Below are 23,523 nucleotides of genomic sequence, written 5' to 3'. Positions count from 1 at the left end.
TCATCTAAATACTTCTTAAATATTGTGAGAGTTCCTGCCTCTACCACCCCTTCAGGCAGTGTGTTCCAGATTCCAACCACCCTCTGGGAAAAGAAAAAATCCTCAAATCCCCTCTAAATCTCCTGCCCCTTACCTTAAATCTATGCCCCCTGTTTTTGAAATGGTGAAGCTTTGGTCATCCTTCCTCATCTCTCATTCTTTTGCTCAGTGCCATCTTCATTATGTCTCTGTAAGGCACGTTGGGACATTGTTCTATGTTACAGGTGGTTTAGAAATACAGGTTGTTGTTCCAACACACAAGTGTTCACAGGTAGCACCATCTATAATTTATAAGCCCTTTATGATTACTTATTGTAATAGTAAATCTGGTTTTCAAGAAGTTTAATTTTTTTAATACTGAAGTTCCTTGATTTGCAAAGCAGAGAAATTATTTTTTTCAACTCTTTTGGTATCAAATACACAAGAAAATACATTACAAATTGTCCAAATATTACAGACATTTTATATTGATTTGAGAGGGTACGGTCCACAGAAAATTTCAATACCATCGATGAAACTACCTATGCTTAATAGATCAATAATTTTCCTCTGGGAGGCTCACATGCAATTATATTTTCAATGGAATATCTTACTGTAAGTCTGTGTAAGCTCTAGTTAAATACATTTTATTCCATGATGCGTATATAAGTTTTCACATGATTGATTCTACTTGTTTGTTCAATTAATTGTAATTAATAGTAATGATGATGCAACAGGCATGTCACTAGAGATTTCCCTTCTGTATAAATACAAGGTTCCTCTGGATGCATTGTGCAATTAGGCAGAGCTATTGCCTCCAGCATCGACAAAAGCTATCACATCTCACAGAAAATGCGTGAACCAACAATATTCCACCAGATAGAAGACATTTACTATCCATTTCTTGCAGTTGTTGGAGTTCTTGGTAAGCTACTTAACAATTTAATGTAAACAAATACCTTTTGCAATGTAAATTTAATTATATTATTTTGAAATGTATCCTTTTTGAATTTTCAAATTCTGTTCAAAACCATATTTTAGTGTTTACAAATTTCAGTTATTAGAATAAATTCCAGACATTGTTCAAAAACCATTTTGAGTCATTCAATTGCTTCATCAACAAACCGTAAAATGTAACTGATTACATAGGGAAATGTCATTCAGAATGTTTACATCAGAAGATCCAATACTAAATGTCGGTGTGAAAGTGTGACCATAAATGGTGACAAGAGGAAATAGGCTTGGTGCAGCAAATTACACCATACCAAAGACTTTTAACCAGATATATTCCACTCAATACTATGGAAGAAATATTTTGAGCAGGTAGACTGTCCCTATCCTATAAATAACTGGACCACCAGGGTTGTGTCTCTTCAACTGTCAGGAACTGTCCAATTTTGAAACCCAAGTTCATCAACCATCAGCTTTTCTTCCATCTCCTCATCTTCCTGCTCTGCTCACACACTTTCAACTCTGTTACAACAGCAAAATCTGATTTAATTCTGAAATTCATCTTCTTCACTAAACATTGTGCCCTCGTTTTCTCTTTCCCTGATTCTTCCTGTCTGCTACTTGCTCGGATTCATGCTATCCTTTCTTTACCAATTTCCAAAACAATATCTCCGGAACAAAATAATGAAAAATTTACAAATGATCTATATGGTGAAGCATTCATTGTTATTATCACATTGATGTTTATGGGGGTTTGCTGTGTGCAAATTGGCTGCTGCATTTCCTACATTATAACAGTGACTACATTTCAAAGGAAAATGCACTTCGTTGGATGTAAATCACTTTGGGCGGGGCGGGGGGGTGGGACGCGGGAGATGGTGGGGGAAGGGCGAGGCCATGAACGGTGCTACTAAAAGCAAGTCTCTTTTTTCAATTCCATTACATTTTTCACAAACATGTATTGCTTTTGGGATCCAAGTCCATAAGTCCTATGCTCTCTTAAATCCCTAGCTATATTTGCCTTTTCCATGTTATCAATAGCGGGAATTTTTTGCCTCTCAGATTATTATATGTAACTCCTTTGCTCACTGGGATCCCTATCTGTAACTAGATTTGTAAATGGACAATCATGTCTAACCTCATTGAATTTTTTGAGACAGTAACTAATGTCATACATAAGGGAGTCTCAGTTCTTCAATGTATCAATTAATAACTTGGATGATGGAACAGAGAGTCACGTATCTAAGTTGCTGATGACAGAAAGTTAGATGGGAGCTGAAAGTTGCAAAGGGACATCAGTTAATTAAGTGAGTGAGCAAAACTGTGGCAGATGGAAATGAGCACAGGAAATTGTGAGGTCATCTAATTTGGACCGAAGAAGGATAGATCAAAGTTTTTCTAAATCAGGACAAGTTAGGAACTGTGGATGAGACATGAGAGCTTTTGCGTTCAAATACAGAAATCATTCAAAGCTCGTTGATACATATATTTAAAAAAATCATTGAAGTGTCGAATGGAATGTTATCCTTTTTTTCAAGGTTGGCTGGAATACAAAGGCGTGGAAGTTAGGCTACAGCTGTAGAGACTCTGGTTAGACCCCATTTAAAGTAACTGCATTCTGTTCTGGGCTCCTCACCTCAGGAAGGATATATTCGTCTTGGAGGAGGTGAGGCGCAGTTTCACAATACTGGTATCGATGCAGAAAGGATTAAATTATGAGCACAGGTTGCATCGACCCAGCTTGTATTCCCTTGAATATGGAAGAGTAAGTGTCAACAGTTGAATTGCCTCTGATAATTAAAGGATTTGATAAGGTAGATGGAGAGAAACCGTTCCCTCTGTTGGGGGAGTCCAGAAGAAGGAGACATAACCTTAAAATTGGAGCTCGGCTTTCAGGAAGCAATATCTCAAACAAAGAATAGTGGAAATCTTGAACTCTCTCCCCAAAAAAGCTGTTATGGCTAGGTCCATTCAAAATTTCAAAAATGAGATTGTTGTTAGAAAGAAAAAGGAAGTAAATGACTTGCATTTATATATGAGCTTTCACAACAGCTAGATATCACAAAGCGCTTCACAGCCAATAGAGAATTTTTGAAGCATAGTCACTGCTGTCATGCAGGAAACATAGCAGGCAGTATATGCATAGCAAGAGTATTGAAGTTTATGGAACCGAGGCAGATAAATAAAGTTAAGGTATGGATCAGCCATAATCCAATTGAATGGTATAACAAGTTCGATGGGCTGAATGGCCAACTCCTCTTCTAAAGTCCTTCAGTTCCTATGAAATTTTCATGCTTTCTGAGATGGCAACTATAATTATCTTGTGTTTTGTTCCATTTATTTCAGTTAACTCAGTGGCCATTCTGATCCTGTCACCAGGAAAGTGCGGACTCTCCAAATGTATCACCCACTACCTGGTGGCCATGGCAATGGCAGATCTACTGGTCGTTTTCACTGATGTGATATTGTTTACACTTATTCATTTTCATTTCCCAGGTACTTACCTGGACACCACACCTGCATGTTCTCTCATACATGTCCTGCTTTCTGCAGCCACAGATATTTCTGTCTGGTTCACTGTTGCTTTCACCTTTGATCGATTTGTTGCAATTTGTTGCCAGAAAATGAAAGCAAAATATTGCACAGAGAAAACTGTGACTGTAATTGCAACGACAGTGAGTGTGCTGTTCTGCTTCAAAAATATTCCTTGGTACTTTATATATGAACCTGAATATATAATTGACAATGTATCCTAGGGGGCAATTGAATCGCTGAGCTTTTACACCGAAGCTGCCTGGGTAGCATTTCAAAGCCTCAGTATGATTTTAACCCCTTTCCTTCCATTCCTTCTGATTTTACTGCTCAATGCACTGACTGTCAGACACATTTTAGTGGGCAACAGAGTCCGCAGGAAACTACTGGATCACAGAAAGAGTGAGAATCACACTGACCCAGAGAAGATCATAAGATCATAAGAACTAGGAGCAGGAGTAGGCCGTCTGGCCCCTCGAGCCTGCTCCGCCATTCAATAAGATCATGGCTGATCTTTTCATGGACTCAGATCCACTTACCCGCATTCTCACCGTATCCCTTATTTCCTTTATTGTTCAAAAAGATATCTACCTTAGCTTTAAAAACGTTTACTGAAGAAGCGTCAACTACTTCACTGGGCAAGGAATTCCATAGATTAACAACCCTCTGGGTGAAGAAGTTCCTTCTTAATTCAGTCCTAAATCTGCTCACTCTAATCTTGAGGCTATGCCCTCTTGTCCTAGCTTCACCTGCCAGTGGAAACAGCCTCTCTACTTGTATCTTATCTATTCCCTTCATAATTTTATATGTTTTTATAAGATCACCCCTCATTCTTCTGAATTCCAATGAATATAATCCCAATCTACTCAGTATCTCCTCATAAGCCAACCCCCTCAACTCCGGAATCAACCTAGTGAACCTCCTCTGCACCCTCTCCAGTGCCAGTACATCCTTTCTCAAGTAAGGAGACCAAAACTGCACACAGTACTCCAGGTGCGGCCTCACCAGTACCTTATACAGCTGCAACATAACCTCTCTGCTTTTAAACTCAATCCCTTTAGCAATGAAGGACAAAATTCCATTTGCCTTCCTAATTACTTGCTGTACCTGCAGACCAACCTTCTGCGATTCATGCACAAGGACACCCAGGTCCCTCTGCATAGCAGCTTGCTGCAACTTTTTACCATTCAAGTAATAATCCTTTTTACTGTTATTCCTACCAAAATGAATGACTTCACATTTATTAACATTGTATTCCATCTGCCAGACCTTTGCCCACTCACTCAATGTATCTATGTTCCTCTGCAAAGTTTCACAGTCACCTGCACACTTTGCCCTGCCACTCATCTTAGTGTCATCTGCAAACTTTGACACCCTACACGTGGTCCCCAACTCCAAATCATCTGTATAATTTTATAACATTTTAATGTTCACTATATCTGAAAGTTTTATATTGTTATGGATGACAAATGTTCTACATTTTCTTTATTGTCGAATTGCTGACATTTTATATTACACACGTCCCCATGATCCTGTATATATCACTGAACAATCTGGCTACATGCTGCAGATTTTGAGCACCTGCACCAACACCTGTATTTATGTGACCCAGACTAAATTCAGAGAGCAGCTGAAGAATGCAGTCAAATATCCATTCACTGCAATTGTTAAATTATTTAAATGATTAAAGCAGATCACCTAGAAGCAGAGCTACCTTTCTATCACTGACTCTGGTTGCAGTGCTTCTTCATCTGTTCACTCTCCACAACATTCTGCAGCAGATCACTGCATCTACTTTGTTTCCCAGATCATCACTAACCTCATCTCCTCTGGCGTGTTCTTGGTTAATTATGTTGTTAAAGGTAAAGAGCTGACAGGCATTGTTCAATTAAGGATTTAAAGTAAATATCAAGAGAGCCTGCTTGATACAAGTGCTGTTGGTGTACAGAGGTAGAGTTGTGTAATTCTGTATCCTATGAATAAACAGGGCATCAAGAAAAATTGTTTACATCTAGTTTCAATCTTCACTGTTGACTTGGATCTATTTAACGTGATGGAAGAGGATGATTCTCTAAAGGTGTTCATTGGAAACTAAGAGTTTTTATTCAGAGGGAAGGTTGTCAGCTGAATCACTCTTGAAATGAATGGCTGAAACCAAATGTAAAGTGTCAGTATGATTTCCCACTGATGCTCTCTGAATCTGAATGTAATGACCAATAGAAAAACGAAGTAGATATGTTGACATGGGTTAGGTCCATACTGAAGAAAAAACAAGGTATCAACTTGGCACTGCCCCGACTGACAAAAGCACGATCTGGTGTCAAGTGGCTTGTGAGCTAAAGGCCTGTCAGTTGGACATTGAGGAAGGTTTGGAGCTTCTATTAAGCTTTATGCATAAAATGTAAAACGATGATCTATTAAGTACCAGGCATGGTCAGGCTTTGATAAATTTATGATGGATGATCATTCCATAGAATAATAGATATTAATAATGGTGATATATGCAATTACCCAAATATCGATTGGGATAATTTTAGAGTAAAGGGAAAGGAGGGGAGGAGTTTCTGGATTGTGTTCAGGAGAACTTCCTTGATCAGTAGCTTCTTAGCTCCACTAGAAAGGAGGCATTGTTGGGCCTGGTGCTGGGAAATGAGGTGGGCCAAGTGGACCAAGTGTCGGTGAGGGAGCACTTGGGTAACAGTGATCATCGTTTAGAGTTACGGTTTAGAGTTGTAATGCAGAAAAGCAAGGAATTTCATAGGTAGAATGTCTAGATTGGAAGAGAGCTAATTTCATTGCGATGAGAAGGCATCTAGCCAGCATAAAATGGAATCAAAGACTGCCAGGCAAAACTGCAGCAGAACAATGAGTTATTGTTTTTTTGATTGAGGTGGGAGGAGTACTGTTCCAGTTCCACTTCTGCACAGGTCACAACATATATCCAAATATTTACCCAGTTACCGGTACAGCCAATCACACACTCCTTTTTTTTAATCCCAGATTAAAGTACACCAACCAGATTTCTTTCATTAAAAAAATGCCATAAAACATGTTTTAATTTGGAATGAAGCAAAGCATTAACACACAGATTGAAATATGAAAGTTCCCTTTGTAAATTCCTCAATTACACTCACACACACACACACACACACACACACTGGAAACATGCAGAAATTCTCGCTGCAGAGGTCTGTGGCAAAAAGACCACTTTGACCAAATTCTTGACCAAAAGAAAGCAGATATGCAAGGAAGTCAGTTGCCCCTTTTTTGGACTGATGGTCACAGGAAGCATTTCAGAGGCAGTCCGTTCTGGAGATGTTGAGAATTATTCTAATAATTTTTCCAGGAGAAATGTGGAATCAGGGTTTTTCTGCCAGCGCACACTTGAATATCTGGATTTTTCTCAGGTTCTCAGGAGCTATAGAGCACCAGGGATTTTAATTCTCCCACACTGGATTTTTGCAGGATTTCTTCAAGAGTTAGATGAGGAGGTGAGCTGGGTGGTTTCCTTTTCCTTGGCAGGAAAGCACAAACTGTCTTCAAACAGTTCACACTCCAACTAAACTGAAAACAATGTCCAAACCCCAAACAGAGAGTCGACCTCCTGACCTCCATAAACCTTGACATGTGTCTTCTCTGTAACCATTTTTCCTCGAGTCCCAAAGGGTTCTGATGTTTCCTATGCCCAAATCACAGGTGGGTTCCAGCACAGGTGGTTTTCAAACAACATCTCAAGTGAACTTGGTTAAAAAAAATACATCCATAGAATATTTGTAGTTGTAACACAAGTCCTCAAAAAATAAAAAATATTTTAAAAATGTAATATATTTAAGGAAGAGATGCTTCAGGTACAGGTGAGGTCCATTTCCAACAAGGGCAGAAGGTAGCGGAAGCAAAAACAGGGCTCCTTCGATGACGTGGGAGTTCGAGATTATGATGAAACAAAAAAAGATGTATGATGCAAGTCAGGTGAATTCTTCAGGTAGAGAACCAGGCCAAGTCGAATAAGTTGAGAGGGAAGGTGACAAGGTAAATAATACTGGCAAAAAGAGAATATGAAAGTAGAATGGCAGTTAACATAAAAGGAAACCCACAAATCGTCTACCAACATGTAAATAGTAAGCGAATACTAAGATGTGGATTGGGGCCTATTAGGGACAAAGAGGGTAATATATGTTTAGAGGCACAGGGCAAGGCTGGAATAATTAAGGAAAAGGAATCTGAAAAAAGGTTGTAGATGCAGATAGAATAGAGGCAATGGAAGGGTAAAACTTGACAAGAAGAGGTTGTACTAGAAAGGCTGTCTGTGCTGAGGGTAGATGCATCACCTGGTCCAGATGGTTTCCATCCCAGGTTACAAAATGAAGTGGGGGTGGAGAGAGTGAAAGGGTTTGCCATAATCTTCCAATCCTCCCTCGATATAGAGGATGTGCCTGAGGATTGGAGAGTGGCAAATATAGCACCCTTATTCAAGAAAAGGTGTAAGGACAGTCTTAGCACCTACAAGCCAGTTAGTTTAACCTAAGTGGTGGGTAAGGTTTTTGAAACAAAAATCAGGCAAAGAATCAACAGGCACTTATAGAGGTTCAAAATAGTTAAGGATTTGTAAAGGGCTGATCATGCTTGACTAATATAATTGACATTTTTGATGAATGTTGATGAAGGCAATGTGGTGGATCTAATGTATATGGATTAAAGAAATTGTTCAACAAAGTACCACATAAAAGGTTGGTTAATAAAATGGAATAGGAGGATCAGTGTCTAATTGGATAAAAAAAGGCTTAAGACAGAAAACAGTTGTGGTAAATTGTTTTTTTAGACTGAAGGATGGTAGACATTGGTGTTCCCCAAGGGTCAGTGCTTGGACTATTGTTTTTTTTTTAGCTTGCATAACTGAATTGGATCTTGAAATAAATAACAGAATTTTAAAGTTTGCCGTTGATACCAAACTTGGAGGAGTGGCAAAAAATGAGGTTGCTAAGAGTCGCCTGCAATAGGACATAGACAGGCTAGCAGAATGGGCAGACAAATGGCGGATGGAACTTAATACAGATAAGTGTGAGCTGATGCATTTTGGCAGAAGGAATATCGAAAGGCAATATAGACTTACTGGCACTGTTCTAAAGTCTGTGCAGGAACAGAGGGATCTGGGGGTGCATGTACAACGGTCTTTGAAGGTGGTATTGAGAGTGGTTGGTAAAGAATATGGGATCGTGGGCTTTATAAATAGAGGCATTGAGCACAAAAACAGGGAGGTTATGCTGAATCTTTATAAAGCTCTGGTTAGGCCCCAACTAGAGCATCGCGTGAAGTTCTGGTCACCACACTTTAGGAAAAATGTGAGGGTCCTTGAGAGGGTGCAGAGGAGATTTACCAGAATGGTTCTAGGAATGGGGGATATTAGTTACAAGGGCTGCGATTGTCTGTACCACCCGAGGAGGGGTCAGAGGTGGAGTTGGAGTCACGGAGTTTTGCAACGGGTGCTTGGGGAGGACGGGGTGGACTGCCCATTGCCTCCTCCGGGTCGCCAAGTGATCTTCCCTTGGGTGGGTTAGGCCGACGACGACCATCCCACCAAGTGGCCGTGAGATCCTTAAGTTTCAAATTAATGGGATCTTAGCAGCAGTATGTGGGGCCTCCACCACGCGGGGAGGATGCCTTGTAACATGAGGTGCCAACCCTGTGGGCTATGGGGGCGGCGGATTCCTCCTTCGTGGGCAATCTGTGGCCCACTGAGGACTCCCACTGGGAGCCACTTTACCCCTTCCCTACCCTGGGACCCCACTCCCTCTGCACTGCACGGCCAACCCCGTGGCCGTCTTTAAAGGGAGGATGTCTCCCAGTTGGGAGGGGGGAAGCAGTGCCTGGAGTCCCATCTCTAGCACAAAATCCAGCCCAAGGTTAGGTTGGAAAGGCTGGAGTTGTTCTTCCTGGAGCAAAGGAGATTGAGGGGAGATTTGATGGAGGCATACAAGATTATAACAGGCTTATTTAAGCAAGACAAGGGGAAAATGTTCTCATTAACTAATAGTACAAGGGTTAGGGGACACAGATTGAGGGATTTGGGCAGGAGCTGCAGGGGGAATATGAGAAATAACTTTTTATGCAATAACTGCTAATGACTTGGAACTCCCTGCCCACAAGGGTGGTGGAAGCAGAGACAATCAATAACTTCAAAAGGAAATTGGATGGCAATGGAAGGAAATAAACTTGCTACAGGGATTGTGGAGATAGGTGAGACTGATTGGATTGCTCTGTGGAGAGCTGGCATGGACTCGATGGGTCAAATAGCCTCCTCCTGTACTGTAAATGACTCTATGACTCTAAAGGCACATACAGCCTAGTCAACCCTACAATGTCCTTTTGACTAAAATATGTCAAAATTAGTGAAATAGGGCTGAATTTTATGCCGCCCATCCCAATATGGGTTCAGATGAGGAGAGTCCATACAATAGCAATGGGATGTGGGGGGCAGAGGACTCTTCGCATCCCCCTTACATTGCAATTTTGTCAGGACTGGGATAGGCCAATGATAGCCTTCCCAACAAGAGGCCAATTGAATGGTGGGGCAGGCTTGAAGAGCTGAATGGCCTACTCCTGCTCCCATTTCTTATGTTCTTATGTTCTTATGTACCTGCCTTCCAAACATCAACTCTGCAGCAGACGGTAAGCCCATGCCTGAAGGAGTCGCTCAGGGGTGCGGAATTGCAACCTTGAGATCTCACAAACAACAATGTGATAATGAGTAGATAATCAGTTTTTCATGCTGTTGGCCCGGACACCAGGAGAACTCAATGAAGGGCAAGAAGTACTTAATTCGTTAATTAATTACCTGCAGGAGTGCTGCACTCCCTCAGTACCACATTATCACAATAACCACAACAACCTGTATTTATATGACACCTTTAACATAGAAAAACATCCCAAGTTGCTTTTCAGAGGAATAATCATACAAAGATTGGCACTGAGTTAAAGGAGATATTCAGAAAGGTGACCAAAAGCTTGGTCCAAGGGAGCATCGAGAAAAGAAGAGGGAGATAGAGAAGCTGAGGGTTTAAGGGAGGGAATTCCATAGTGTGAAAGCTTGGCCACTAAGCGTGGTTAAAGGGAGGAAGGGTGCGGGAAAATGGACAATTCTGGGGTGAGGTAGAAGGTATGTAGTTACAGAGATAGGGACAGGTGAAGCTACAGAGGAATATAAAGATGAGGATAATAATTTTAAATTTGAGTCATGAGAAGTCCAGAGGCCCAATGTAGATCAACAGGGACAGGGCTGATTGGTGCAACGGACTTGGTATGGGTTAGGATATGGACTACAGATTTTCAGATAAGCTGAACTTTGTACAATGTGATGAATGAGAACCTTGCTGGTAGTGCACCAGAATAATTAAATCTGGAAGTGACAAAGACATGGATCCTCTTTAAAATCCATCTCTTTGATGAAGCTTTGGTCACCCCTCATCTCTCATTCCTTTGCTCAGCAACATCTTCTTTATGTCTCTGAGGCACCTTGGGATATTATTCTATGGTATAGATGGTATAGAAATGTAAGTTGTTGTTCCAACATACAGGTGTCCACAGGTATCATCATCTACAATGCATAGGTCTTTTATGATTACTGATTACAATAGGGAAAGAGGATTTTGTAAAGTTTATTTTTTTCAATACCCAATCTCATCTGTTTACAAAACCCAGAAAATATGGCTTTTTTTTTTTAACTCTTTATGTGTCAACCAGTCCAGGCAAATACATTTAAAATTGTCTAAAAATTGCTGACATCTAATATTGAATTGAAAGGCCATGGACCATAGAAAATGTCAAGATCATTGATGAAGCTACCTATACTTAATGAAGCAATAATACTCCTCCAAAAGGGTCACATTCAACTACATTTTCTATGGAATATGGTGCTTTAAGGCAGTGTTAGCTGCAGTTAATTATATTTTATTCCATGATAAACATGTCTGTTTTCACATGATTGAACAAACAAGTGGAGACAATGAACTGTAATTAATTTTAATATTGATATAATTGCCATTTCATTGGATTGCCCTCCTGTATAAATACAAGGTTCCTCTAATCAGACAGAGTTATTGCCTCTGGTATCAACAGAAACCATCATATCTGATAGGAAATGCGTGAACCAACAACATTCCATCAGATAGAAGACATTTACTATCCTCTTCTTGCAGTTGTTGGAGTTCTTGGTAAGCAAATTAACCATTTAATGGAAGCAAATACATTTTGACATGTAGAATTAATCATGTTATTTTGAAATGTATATTTTGATATTTACAATTCTGTTTAAACTCTTAGTTTGGTACGTACAGATTTCAATTATTCAGATAACTGTTAGACATTTTTCAAAAAGCATTTGACTAATTCGAATGTTTTACCAAAAACCGATAAAAGGTAACTTTTACATAGGGAAATGCCGTTTTAAATATTTACATCAGAAGTTTCAATGCTAAATGTTGGAAAATTGGCTTCTTCGCAGAAAGTGCTGCCTGACCCAAAATGTTTAACTAGATATATTCCACTCGACCCTTACTGAGGAAGTGCTTTGAGCAGGTACACAGGCCCTGTCCTATAAATAACTAAACCACCAGGTCTGTGTCTCTTAGGCTGTCAGAAATTGTCTGATTTTAAAACCAGAGTTCATCGACCATCAGCTTCTTCTTCCATTTCCTCATCTTCCTGCTTCCCTCATACACTCTCAGCTCCATTATGACAGTAAAATATGAATTAATTCTGAAATTCACCTTCTTCAGTAAAAACTGTGTCCGTGTCCTCTCTTTCCCTGACCTTGATCTTTGTTATCTGTTAGGATTCATGCTATCATTTCTTTACTAATTTCCAAATAATTACTGATTTTTTGAAATATATCTCTGGAGCAAAATGCTGAGATATTTATAACTGATTCAATTGCCTTGATATCGTGAAGCATTTGTTGTCACTAACACATTGCTGTTTGTGGGAACTTTCTGTGCAAATTGGCTACTACTTTTCCTACATTATAACAGTTACTTCACTTCCAAACAAAAAACAATTCATTGGCTGTAAAGCACCTTGCGAGGCCCTGAGGTCATGAGTGGTGTGATATCAATGGACACATACAACAAAATTCATGAAAATGTCTAATGGAATGTTATCCTTTATTCAAGTTTGGCTGGAATACAAAGGTGTGAAAGTTAAGTTACAGCTGTACAGATCTCTGGTCAGACCCCATTCGGAGTAACTGCATTCAGTTCTGGGCTCTTCACCTCAGGGAGGATGTATTGGCCTTGGACGGGTTGCAGCGCAGAATCACCAGACTGATCCCTGTGCTGAAAGGGTTAAACTATGAGCACAGATTGCATAGGCTAGGTTTGTATTCGCTTGAATATGGAAGATTAAGGGGTTAACTAACAGAAATATTTAAGCTGATTAAAGGATTTGATGGGGTAGATAGAGAGAAGCAATTGCCTCTGGCAGGGCAGCCCAGAATAAGGGGATAAAACCTTATAATTAGAGCTAGGCTTTTCAGGGGTGCTGTCAGTAAGCACTTCCTCACACAAATCATGGTGAAAATCAGGAACACTCCCCTCCAAAATTCTGTTCAAGCTAGGCCCATTAAAAATGTCAAAAATGAGATTGATAGACTGTTGTTAGACAATGGTATTCAGGGTTCTGGAACCAAAGAAGATAAATGAAGTTAAAATACCCATCAGCCATGGGTAATTGAATGGCAAAACATGCTTGATTTGCTGAATGGTCAACTCCAGGCTGAATTCAATACAGCCAACCAAGGCAGGTACAGTGGCATTGGGGCATGGAAAATTGCATTGGAACTGTCCATCAAACTGCGGTGTTGTAACGTCGGTTCCGGATTTTGTCAGTAGTGTGAAAGCACAATGGTGGCATGGTCACCGCAATGCGACAGGATGCAATTTTAAATTGATGAAATGCTGATTTAAAAGCATTTAATTATAATTAATTCCAATTTAACGATTGGTCCTCAATTTCGTGAATAATGGAAAATTTTAAAATTTTCAAGGAAAATCACAAGGCGTTGTATAAGTATATTGAGGGCTAGAGAATAACCAGGGAAAGAGTAGGGCCCATTAGGGACCAAAGTCGCAATCTGTGTGTGGAGCCGGACGACATAGGTGAGGTTTTAAATGATTACTTTTCATCTGTGTTCACTATAGAGAAAGATGATGTAGATGTAGAGATCAGGGAGGGGGATTGTGATATACTGGAACAAATTAGCATTGAAAGGGAGGAAGTATTAGCTGTTTTAGTGGGCTTAAATGTGGATAAATCCCCAGGCCCAGATGGGATGTATCTCAGGCTGTTATGTGAGGCAAGAGAGGAGAAAGCAGGGGTGCTGACACAAATTTTCAAATTCTCTCTGGCCACAAGAGAGGTACCAGAGGACTGGAGGAGAGAGAATGTGGTACTATTATTCAAGAAAGATAGCAGTAATAAACAATTCAATTACAGGCCAGTGAGTTTAACATCAGTGGTAGGGAAACTGCTGGAAAAAATTCAAAGGGACAGGATTAATCTCCACTCGGAGAGGCAGGCATTATTCAGGGATAGTCAGCATGGCTTTGTCGGTGGAGATCGTGCCTAACTAAGTTGATTGAAGTTTTCGAGGTGGTGACGAGATGTGTAGATGAGGGTAAAACAGTTGATGTAGTCTACATGGACTTCTGTAATGCTTTTGATAAGGTTCCGCATGGGAGATTGGTCAAGAAGGTAAGAGCCAATGGGATCCAGAGCAATTTGACAAGTTGGATCCAAAATTCGCTTAGTGGCAGGAGGCAGAGGGTGATGATCGAGGGTTGTTTTTGTGAGTGGAAGCCTCTGACCTGTGGTGTACAGCAGGGATCGGAGCTGGGACCCTTGCTGTTTGTGACCCGAAAATTGGTGGTGCCATAAATAGTGAGGAGGAAAGCCTTAGATTACTGGATGATATAGATGGGCTGGTAAGATGGTCAGAGCAGTGGCAAATGGAATTTAATCCTGAGAAGTGCGAGGTGACGCATTTCGGGAGGACTAACAAGGCAAGGGAATATACACTGGATGGTACAAAGAACAGTACAGCACAGGAACAGGCCATTTGGCCCTCCAAGCCTGCGCCGATCTTGATGCCTGCCGAAACTAACACCTTCTGCACTTCCGGGGCCCATATCCCTCTATTCCCTTCCTATTCATATATTTGTCAAGATGTCTCTTAAACGTCGCTATTGTATCTGCTTCCACCACCTCCCCTGGCAGCAAGTTCCAGGCACTCGCCACCCTCTGTGTAAAAAAAAACTTTCCTCGCACATCCCCTCTAAACTGTGCCCCTCGCACCTTAAACCTATGTCCCCTAGTAACTGACTCTTTCACCCTGGGAGGACCCTAGGAAGTACAGAGTGTCAGAGGGACCTTGGTGTACTTGTCCATAGATCACTGAAGGCAGCAGCACAGGTAGATAAGGTGGTTAGGAAGGAATATGGGATACTAGCCTTTATTAGCCAAGGCATAGAATGTAAGAGCAGGGAGGTTATGATGGAGCTGTATAAAACGCTAGTTAGGCCACAGCTGGAGTACTGTGTACAGTTCTGGGTACTGCATTATAGGAAGGATGTGATTGCATTGGAGAGGGTGCAGAGGAGATTCACCAGGATGTTGCCTGGGCTGGAGCGTTTCAGCTATGAAGAGAGACTGAAAAGGCTTGGGTTATTTTCCTTAGAGCAGAGAAGGCTGAGGGGGGACCTGATTGATGTATACAAAATTCTGAGGGGCATTGACAGGATAGATAGGAATAAACGTTTTCCCTTAGAAGAGGGATCAATAACCAGGGGGCATAGATTTAAGGTAAGGGGCAGGAGGTGTAGAGGGGATTTGATGAAAATTGTGTTCACCCAGAGGGTGATTGGAACCTGGAACACACTACCTGAAGGGGTGGTAGAGGCAGGAACCCTCATGTCATTTACGAAGTATTTAGATGAGCGCTTGAAACGCCGTAGCATAAAAGGCTATGGGCCAAGTGCTGAAAAATGGCATCAGAATAGATAGGTGCTTGATGGCCGGCACAGACATGAGGGGGCGAAAGGCCTGTTTCTGTGCTGTATAACCCTATGACTCTATGATGTGCAGCACTCACTTGTCTTTGGATTCACGACCATTAAAACCTGGTGGTACTGAGGCGAGAGGCCTCATTAACGTGATGGGCGTCAGCCTTGAGCATTGCTGCATCGGGGAAGAGGAGGATTCGGAGGCCATTGTGGGACTGTGTTGCTGCTTACTGTGTCAGGGTGTACGGGGTCTTGGGGGCTCTGCAAGGGGGTCTGGGGTCTTGGGGCTCTGCAGAGAAATCCGGGGTCTCAAGGTCTCTGTAAGGAGGTCTGGGTTCTCAGCAACTCTACAAAGGGGTCCAGCATCTCAGGGGTCTGCAAGGGGATCCGGGATCAGGGGCACTTCAGGGAGGCCTGCGGTCTCAAGGGCTCTGCAACGGGGTCCGGGGTCTTGGGTGCTTTGGAAGGGGTTCAGCAGTCTCGGTGTCTCTGCAAGGGAATTATGTATGGGTTTGTTGGGGTGAGGCAGTATAGGGTTGACAAATTGCTGTGTTGGGTCTTTTTGATCACGCTCCTGGAATAGAGGGTGGGACATCAGTGACTCCACCATGAGAATTGTCAGCACATCAATTGCCAAGGCAGGGACGCCTCTGTATCAGCAGTGCTCTGCAGGCTGATAGATCACATGGCATGGGTCTCATGTATTTCTGGAACCCCATGATGTGATGTAGTGTGTTCGATGGAGGGAGGGCCAAGAGGCTGCTGGGCCTGTCTGTGAAGTTCCATGATAAGAGCAACAGCAGCCGCCCTTGCCAAGAAGGGTTCACCAACACCACAGAGTGTACTGGACTCGGATCAGCTACTTCCAAATATCCGAGCACCACCATGAGCGAAGACTGCAACTCTCCAGGGAGTCCGTCACCGACTCATGCACACTGCTGCAGGATGAGTTGCGTCCTCTGAGAGTGGGGTTGCTCTGTGCCAGTGGACCTGAAGATCACCGTGGCAGTAAACTTCTACGCATCTGGATCTTACCAAAGATCCACTGGGGACATGAGTGGGGTCTCGCAGGCAGCTGCCCACCGCTGTATCAAGGATGTGACCAATGTCCTGTTCAAGGGGCCAGTGACTATGTACACTACCAGACCGACCCTGAGAGTTACGCCATGAGGGCCATTGGATTCGGGGCCAGCACTAGGTTTCTCCAGTGCAAATGTGATAGATTGTATGCATGTGGCCATCGAAGCTCCTGCAGACCAGCCAGCCACCTTCATCAACAGGAAGGGCTTCCATTCACTCAACGTTCAACTGGTCTGCGACCAATGAAAACGTTTCCTGCAGGTGTGTGCCCACTTCCCGGGAAGGAGCCATGAAGTCGACATATGTCAACAGTCCCAGGTGCCACAGCTTTTCTGGCCCCCCTGCTCGCCTTCAGGGATGGATTGTTGGAGACAAGGACTACCCATTGAAGACTTGGCTACTGATACCTGTGAGGAACACCCCCAATACTGCGGAGGAGAGGTACAACTATTGCCACGTCTCCACCTGAGTGACCATCGAGTTGGTCATTGGGCGGCTGAAGATGAGATTCTGCTGCCTCGATTGATCTGGTAGAACCTTTCAGTATGCCCCAGCGAAGGTGTCATGTATTGTGTTGATTTCCTGTGCTCTACATAATGTAATGCTGCAAAACCTTCCATAAGAATGACATGCCTGAGTGACACTCATCCACTCACGAAGAAGATGCAGAGGAGAGAGAGAGGGCAAGCGGCCATGCATGCTGAAGACCTTGTGCAAGAAGCCAGAGGGGTTGAGCCACATGCAAAGGAGGAAGGAGACAACCTCATGATGACCTGTTTCCAGCCACCCTGATGTCCATTCACAGAGTGAAATAAAGGATCACCTTAATGCCTGAACCTTGTCGCTTCCTTTCCATTTGTTTTCCCTGTCTTTGGATCAGGTGCGGTGCGTGCTAGTGCCCATGGGAGACTATATGTTAACGAGAGCTGTCATAACATTGGAATGTTAATGAGGGCTGTGATCACATTGGTATTGCTCTGAGCGGGAAGGGGAAGTCAACAGCTCACAATTAAGACAGAGTGGCACATGGCTTTCAGACAATTGGTGGCTAATGTTTTGGACAAAGGAACTTTTATTTAATTACTTCAAAACATATTAGCTACTCCTGTGAGACTCAAAGTGTGGCTAGGTGATCTTATTAATATGTTTGTGGGTGCTCCTGTGTGGTGTGATCTCAGCAACAGAATCTGGGATGGAGGCAGCTACTGATCTGGCTGCCCTTTGACCTGTGGTGACTTTGGCGGGTGTCATCTGGCTGTCTGAGGCCTGGAAGGCCCCAGCTGCTTGAGGGCGTCCTGGACTGTTTCAGGATTCTCTTCAGACATTGTGACTGCTGGAGCTGTGTTCACTGGCGGAAGGGCTGAGAAGCTTGTGTCCACACTCAGAGCGCTCTGAGGGGAGATCGCAGCTGTGGATGCTAGCCTCTCTTCCTCCCTGTGAAGGCTCGCTTGAGAAGTCGCAAGGCTCCTGTTCCTTCTGTCACCTTGCCACCGCTGTGTTGAGCTCATGACCAAGCAGATGGTGTGCAGGTCTGCATGCATCTGTCGGATCCAGCTCTTCGTGAAGGTCGCCAACCTCTCAATGGATGAGGCCATGCACTGGGATGCCTGAGACACTCATCCATCGCCTGCTAATGGCATCTCTGCAAGATTTTGCCTTACCTCTTCCTACATCTCCAGCATACTGTGTTCCTGCGACACCAGAGGCTCATCATCAGCCTTGAGCTCAGTACGGGCCTGGCCACCCACAGTCCTCCAACTGTCTGAGGCCTCAGCTGTCTCAGCCTCAGCCAGCTGCTCGGGCATGTGTGCGGTGCTCTCTCAGCTTGTGAGACTGATTTTAATGTCGAGTGGGTACCCACCAAGATGAAAGTATCTGCACTGGTGGAAGATGCAGGAGACTGATGGGATAGTGCAGCCTCTGAGTGGACCTCATTCTGAGAGGTGGACGACAGCCTCATGTGGCTAAGGCTGCCTGTGAATGCTGACCTACATGAGAGAACACAAATATTTATGGGTTAGACTCTTCAGGTTACGTCATGCCAACCGTCCATGATGTGTGTCTCCAAAATTAATGAGTAGGTCGATGGGACCCTATCCTCACTCTCTTGCACACGGACTTCAGTTTCCCTGGGTGCCCCCCAGCTCCAAGGCTTCTTCTTTGGCGGACGCAAGAGGATGCAGATCTGGAACTTCTCTGACTGTTCAGGCTGTCTCCATCCTAATATGGGCCCTCTTGCCCTTCAAGAGGAAGGATGGAGATAGAAGAGAACAGCAGACGGATCAACACGACAGTTCTGCTAACATCAGCGCCTTAATCCCTCCTTGGGGTCTCATGTATCTCATGTTGACACATGCTGTCCGGGGAGTTAGGGGGTGAGCTATGAAGGAAGGTGGTTTGTGGCTGAGATGCAGCCATGCATCTTTCAGGATGAGATAAAACCCTAGCCCCTCTTGTAAAGGTTCTGTGTGGTTCTGAATCTTATTTGGGTTCTTGGAACAATGGTATCGATGTAACAAATTAGAGGATTTATTAAGTAATGACATTATACTTAACAGCCGGGTGGCACAGTGGCTAGCACTGCAGCCTCACAGCTCCAGCGACCCGGGTTCAGTTCTGGGTACTGACTGTGCGGAGGTTGCAAGTTCTCCCTGTGACCACATGGGTTTCTGCCAGGTGCTCCGGTTTCCTCCCACAGCCAAAGACTTGCAGATTGATAGGTAAACTGGACATTGTAAATTTCCCCTAGTGTAGGTAGGTGGTCGGAGAATGGTGGGGATGTGGTAGGGAATGTGGGATTAGTATAAATGGGTGGTTTTTGGTCAGCACAGACTTGGTGGGCCAAAGGACCTGCTTCAGTGCTGTATCCCTAAATAAACCAGGTGATAAGTTACAAGTCACATACGGCCTTCCAGCAGCACTTGGACACAGAGTGACCCTCAGTCTGGTCTTTTTTTTCTCTTTATTCTTTCTCTTTCCTCTTTTCTTCTCTAGTAAATCTGTGTGCAGTGACTTTATTCACTTTCTTGGAGGTTTGTGCCCCTAACCGAATGACAAACCCCAGCTCTTTTGATTGGTCTCAGGTTCACAGAATCACTTTCTTGTTGGTTTCTTAAAGTGACAGATACCTAGGGCGTCACTATCCATACACAGTCCCTTCCTTCTCTGGAAATAAGGGACCACATGTTTTACAGGAATTCGGGTCATGTAGTTTCCAGGAATCCTGCCTTATCTCTGAAACTCAAGGACACTACATGACTTCCAAGAATCTGAACTCTAGGGGAGTCACGTGATTTCGCGAAATGTGCCTGCACTTCTTTTATTGGGCTGAATTTTACGCCACCCCTGCAGGTCAGACGGTGGGAGGTGGCATAACATTGAGCGACAGGCTGCGGCAGGCCTACCCACCCCGCTTCCACCTCTGGACAGAGGTACAGCGTCAGCTGGGGGGTGGGAAACGTCCCACCCACCCGAGGCCGATCAAGGCCCTTAAGTGGCCACTTAACAGCCACTTAAGGGCCCTCGCCCGCCTCCATGGGTATTTTATCCATGGCAAGTGGGTGTGCTGTGGACGCGAAAGGCCGCCCACTGATAGCTGCCGCCCTTTCCGCACCCCAGGGGGGACATGCCAGTCGGGCACTGGGTGTCCGATTGAGGGACACCCCTGCTTCCCATCCTACCCCCGGGGCCCAAGACAGCCCCCTTCCCCCAAACAACCACTCCAGCCTCACCAATAAAGGATCAATCCCCCTGGTGAGGCATACCCCTACCTACCTTCCCTCCTGGATCCATGGCTTCGGTTGGGCTGCAGTCCTAGCAGTGGCCACCGCTCCCAGTAGCACTGCTGGGACTAAGAGCTGCTGGCCCACTGATTGGCCGGCAGCTCACTGAGGCGGGACCTCCTCCCTCAAGCAGGTGAAAGTCCCGCCTCAGGACAATTAAAGCCCGGGGACCCATAAAATACGAGACGGATCCCCGGGCTAGGCGGAAGCGGGTTCACCACCGACCTTTACATAGGAGTTCATTTCCCATCCATCCACCGTACAATTCTGGCCATTGTCTTATAAATGAAATTATTAGGAGGGAATAATGTTTTCAAGCATGACAAAAAATAAGAGGGAACATAACCTCAAGACTGATGCAATAGTAAAACTAGTCCATGTGACAACAATGATGTATAGCAATAAATATATAACTGGAGTGTATAAGTTTCAAATAGATGAATATATGGTGTATAAAATATGGCAGCATGATTTCAAAATACACTTGATTGATACATGCGTATGGATAAACGAATCAGAACATAGTTCATATTCTTACACTCTACCATCTCTACCGCTGCAGTGTTACCCTCCCCATGTTGTGCACTCTCCCACATAGTCACATGCACTCCCCCAAAATGAGAGAGTTATGGAGCTTTTATTGGCCAATCACAGGAGATCGTAGACCCTCTTTCGACACTGGACACAGTCCTGGTGAGTGACCCAACGGTTACTGACCTCCTCTGCCAACTCCACCCAGGCTTGCTTGGTCAGGTGGGAGGACCTCTTCTAGCCATCACTGCGGAAGAGAACTGACCACTTTTCCCTTGCAGCCTGGAGCAGAATCTACAGGGAGGCATCACTGAACCATAGGGCCACTCCCTGTCATGCCTCGGGCGTCCTTTGTTTCCTGTTTCGGGGTGTTATGGGGTTTGGTAAATGAGCTCAGGTCCATTTTCAGCAGTACACTGAAAGCTGCCAGTGACTCAAATGCAGGAGTGAATGTAGGGCTGGCAGACTGGAAAATATGGCAACAGCACATGCTCCATAATCATCTGACACCATAATCACTGACTCGCCTCCTGCCTCCATCATGTGATTGGGAGGGAGCTACACCTCCACTGTGCAAAATGACAGAAAACCATGTAATCGCAGTGGGTCAGCCGCCCATGTGATGGACAGGAAATGCCAATCCCAGTGGTGGGGGGGGTGGGGTGGTTCATTAAATTTAGCCCTCTTCTTCTAAAGTCCACATCTTCCTATGTAATTCCCGTGTTCTCTTAGATGTCTAAAAGTAATTCCCTTGTTTTCGCTATTCATTTCAGTTAACTCATTGGCCATTCTGATCTTGTCACGAGGAAAGTGCGGACTCTCCAGATGTATCACCCACTACCTGGTGGCCATGGCAGTGGCAGATCTACTGGTCGTTTTCACTGATGTGATACTGTTTGGAGTTATTCATTTTCATTTCCCAGGTACTTACCTGGACACCACTCCTGCACGTTCTCTCGTACTTGTCCTGCTTTATGCAGCTACAGACATTTCTGTCTGGTTCACTGTTGCTTTCACCTTTGATCGATTTGTTACAATTTGTTGCCACAAGCTGAAAACAAAATATTGCACAGAGAAAACTGTGACTGTGCTAATAATGACAGTGAGTGTGCTGTTCTGTTTGCAAAATATTCCTTGGTACTTTGTATATGAACCTGAATTTATACTTGACAATGTACCCTGGGGCTCCACTCTATCAGTGAGTTTTTACACCGAAGCTGCCTGGACAGCATTTGACATCCTCAATATTATTTTAACCCCTTTCCTTCCATTCGTTCTGATTTTACTGCTCAATGCTCTGACTGTCAGACACATTTTAGTGGCCAACAGAGTCCGCAGGAAACTACTGGATCACAGCAAGAGTGAGAATCACACTGACCCAGAGATGGAGAACCGAAGGAAATCCATCATTTTAATATTCACTATATCTGGCAGTTTTATACTGTTATGGATGACAACTGTTCTATATTTCCTTTATTGGCAAATTGCTGACATTTTTTCTTACACAGGTCCCCATGATCCTGCATATATCGCTGAACAATCTGGCTACATGCTGCAGCTTTTGAGCACCTGCACCAACACCTGTATTTATGCAGTGACCCAGACTAAATTCAGAGAGCAGCTGAAGAATGCAGTCAAATATCCATTCACTGCTATTGTTAAATTAGTTCAATGATTAAAGCAGATCACCTAAAAGCAGAGGTGCCTTTCAATCACTGACTCTGGTTACAGTGCTTCTTCATCTATTTACTCTCCACACAATTGTCATGAGATCACTACATCTACTTTATTTCCCAGACCATCACTGACCTCATCTCCTGTGAAGATCTTCCCCAACGGCCTCCAGGCTGATGGCGCCCAGCCCTGCCCATCCTGTTATCCTTCCCAAGGTCCACAAACAGGACTGCCCTGGTAGACCCATTGGCTAAGCTTGTTCTTGTCATATGGAACTTATTTCATCCTATCTCAAGCCTATTTTCTCTCTCCTTGTCCAGTCTCCATTGGCATACATCCATGACACATCCGAACTGTTCTATCAATTTAACATTTTCCTGTTTCATCAGCTTCACTTCAAAATTCCACCCCTCCCATCACTTTAACAAGATCCATCACCAACTCTTCCCTTACCTTTGTAATCTTTTCTTTCTTCGTTTGTGGGGAGAGACTGTCAACCAATATCCACTTGAAACTCACTGACTCCACAGCCACCTTGACTACCATGCTCCCATACTGCTTCCTGTGAGTACTCTACTACATTCTCCAATATGGTTTCATATTTCTACAACTGAGGATTTCCTTTACTGAGGTTTACAGGGCCTGTGACCACGATTATCCAAATTTACACACCTCTGTCCTCACCCCTCCCAGAACCATGATAGGGTTCCCCAGATCCTCACCTTCCACCCCAACAGCCTCCATTCTCAACACATCATTCTCTGCCATTTCCATCATCTCAAACGTGATACCACCACCAAACACATCTTCCCTGACCTTCCTTTCGGCGTTCCATAGGGATGAAACAAAAAGGGAAGTACAAAAGAGCTACAAAAAATGAGGATGAGTAGGAACTTGCAAAAGAT

The 23,523-nt window shown here is 43.7% G+C and overlaps 1 protein-coding gene across 1 annotated transcript; it reads left to right on the top strand.

Moving 5' to 3' along the window:
• Nucleotides 1-11,635: 11,635 nt before the first annotated feature.
• On the top strand, nt 11,636-22,619 carry LOC137373385 (probable G-protein coupled receptor 139). Its single transcript, XM_068038201.1, has 2 exons — nt 11,636-11,708; nt 21,718-22,619. Exons 1-2 carry the CDS (start codon nt 11,636-11,638, stop codon nt 22,617-22,619), a joined length of 975 nt encoding a protein of 324 aa, XP_067894302.1.
• Nucleotides 22,620-23,523: the final 904 nt, after the last annotated feature.

The sequence above is a fragment of the Heterodontus francisci genome, chromosome 9, assembly GCF_036365525.1.
Source record: "Heterodontus francisci isolate sHetFra1 chromosome 9, sHetFra1.hap1, whole genome shotgun sequence".
In the NCBI taxonomy this organism is placed as follows: domain Eukaryota; kingdom Metazoa; phylum Chordata; class Chondrichthyes; order Heterodontiformes; family Heterodontidae; genus Heterodontus; species Heterodontus francisci.
The sequence above is the reverse complement of the archived record's forward strand: the minus strand, read 5'-3'. Positions and strand labels throughout refer to the sequence as shown.

Bases quoted from the DNA above. Each gene is read 5' to 3' on its own strand.
- LOC137373385 (XM_068038201.1), top strand. From the start codon at position 11,636: ATGCGTGAACCAACAACATTCCATCAGATAGAAGACATTTACTATCCT. The intron at 11,709-21,717 runs GTAAGCAAATTA...TATTCATTTCAG, and splicing joins TGCAGTTGTTGGAGTTCTTG to TTAACTCATTGGCCATTCTG.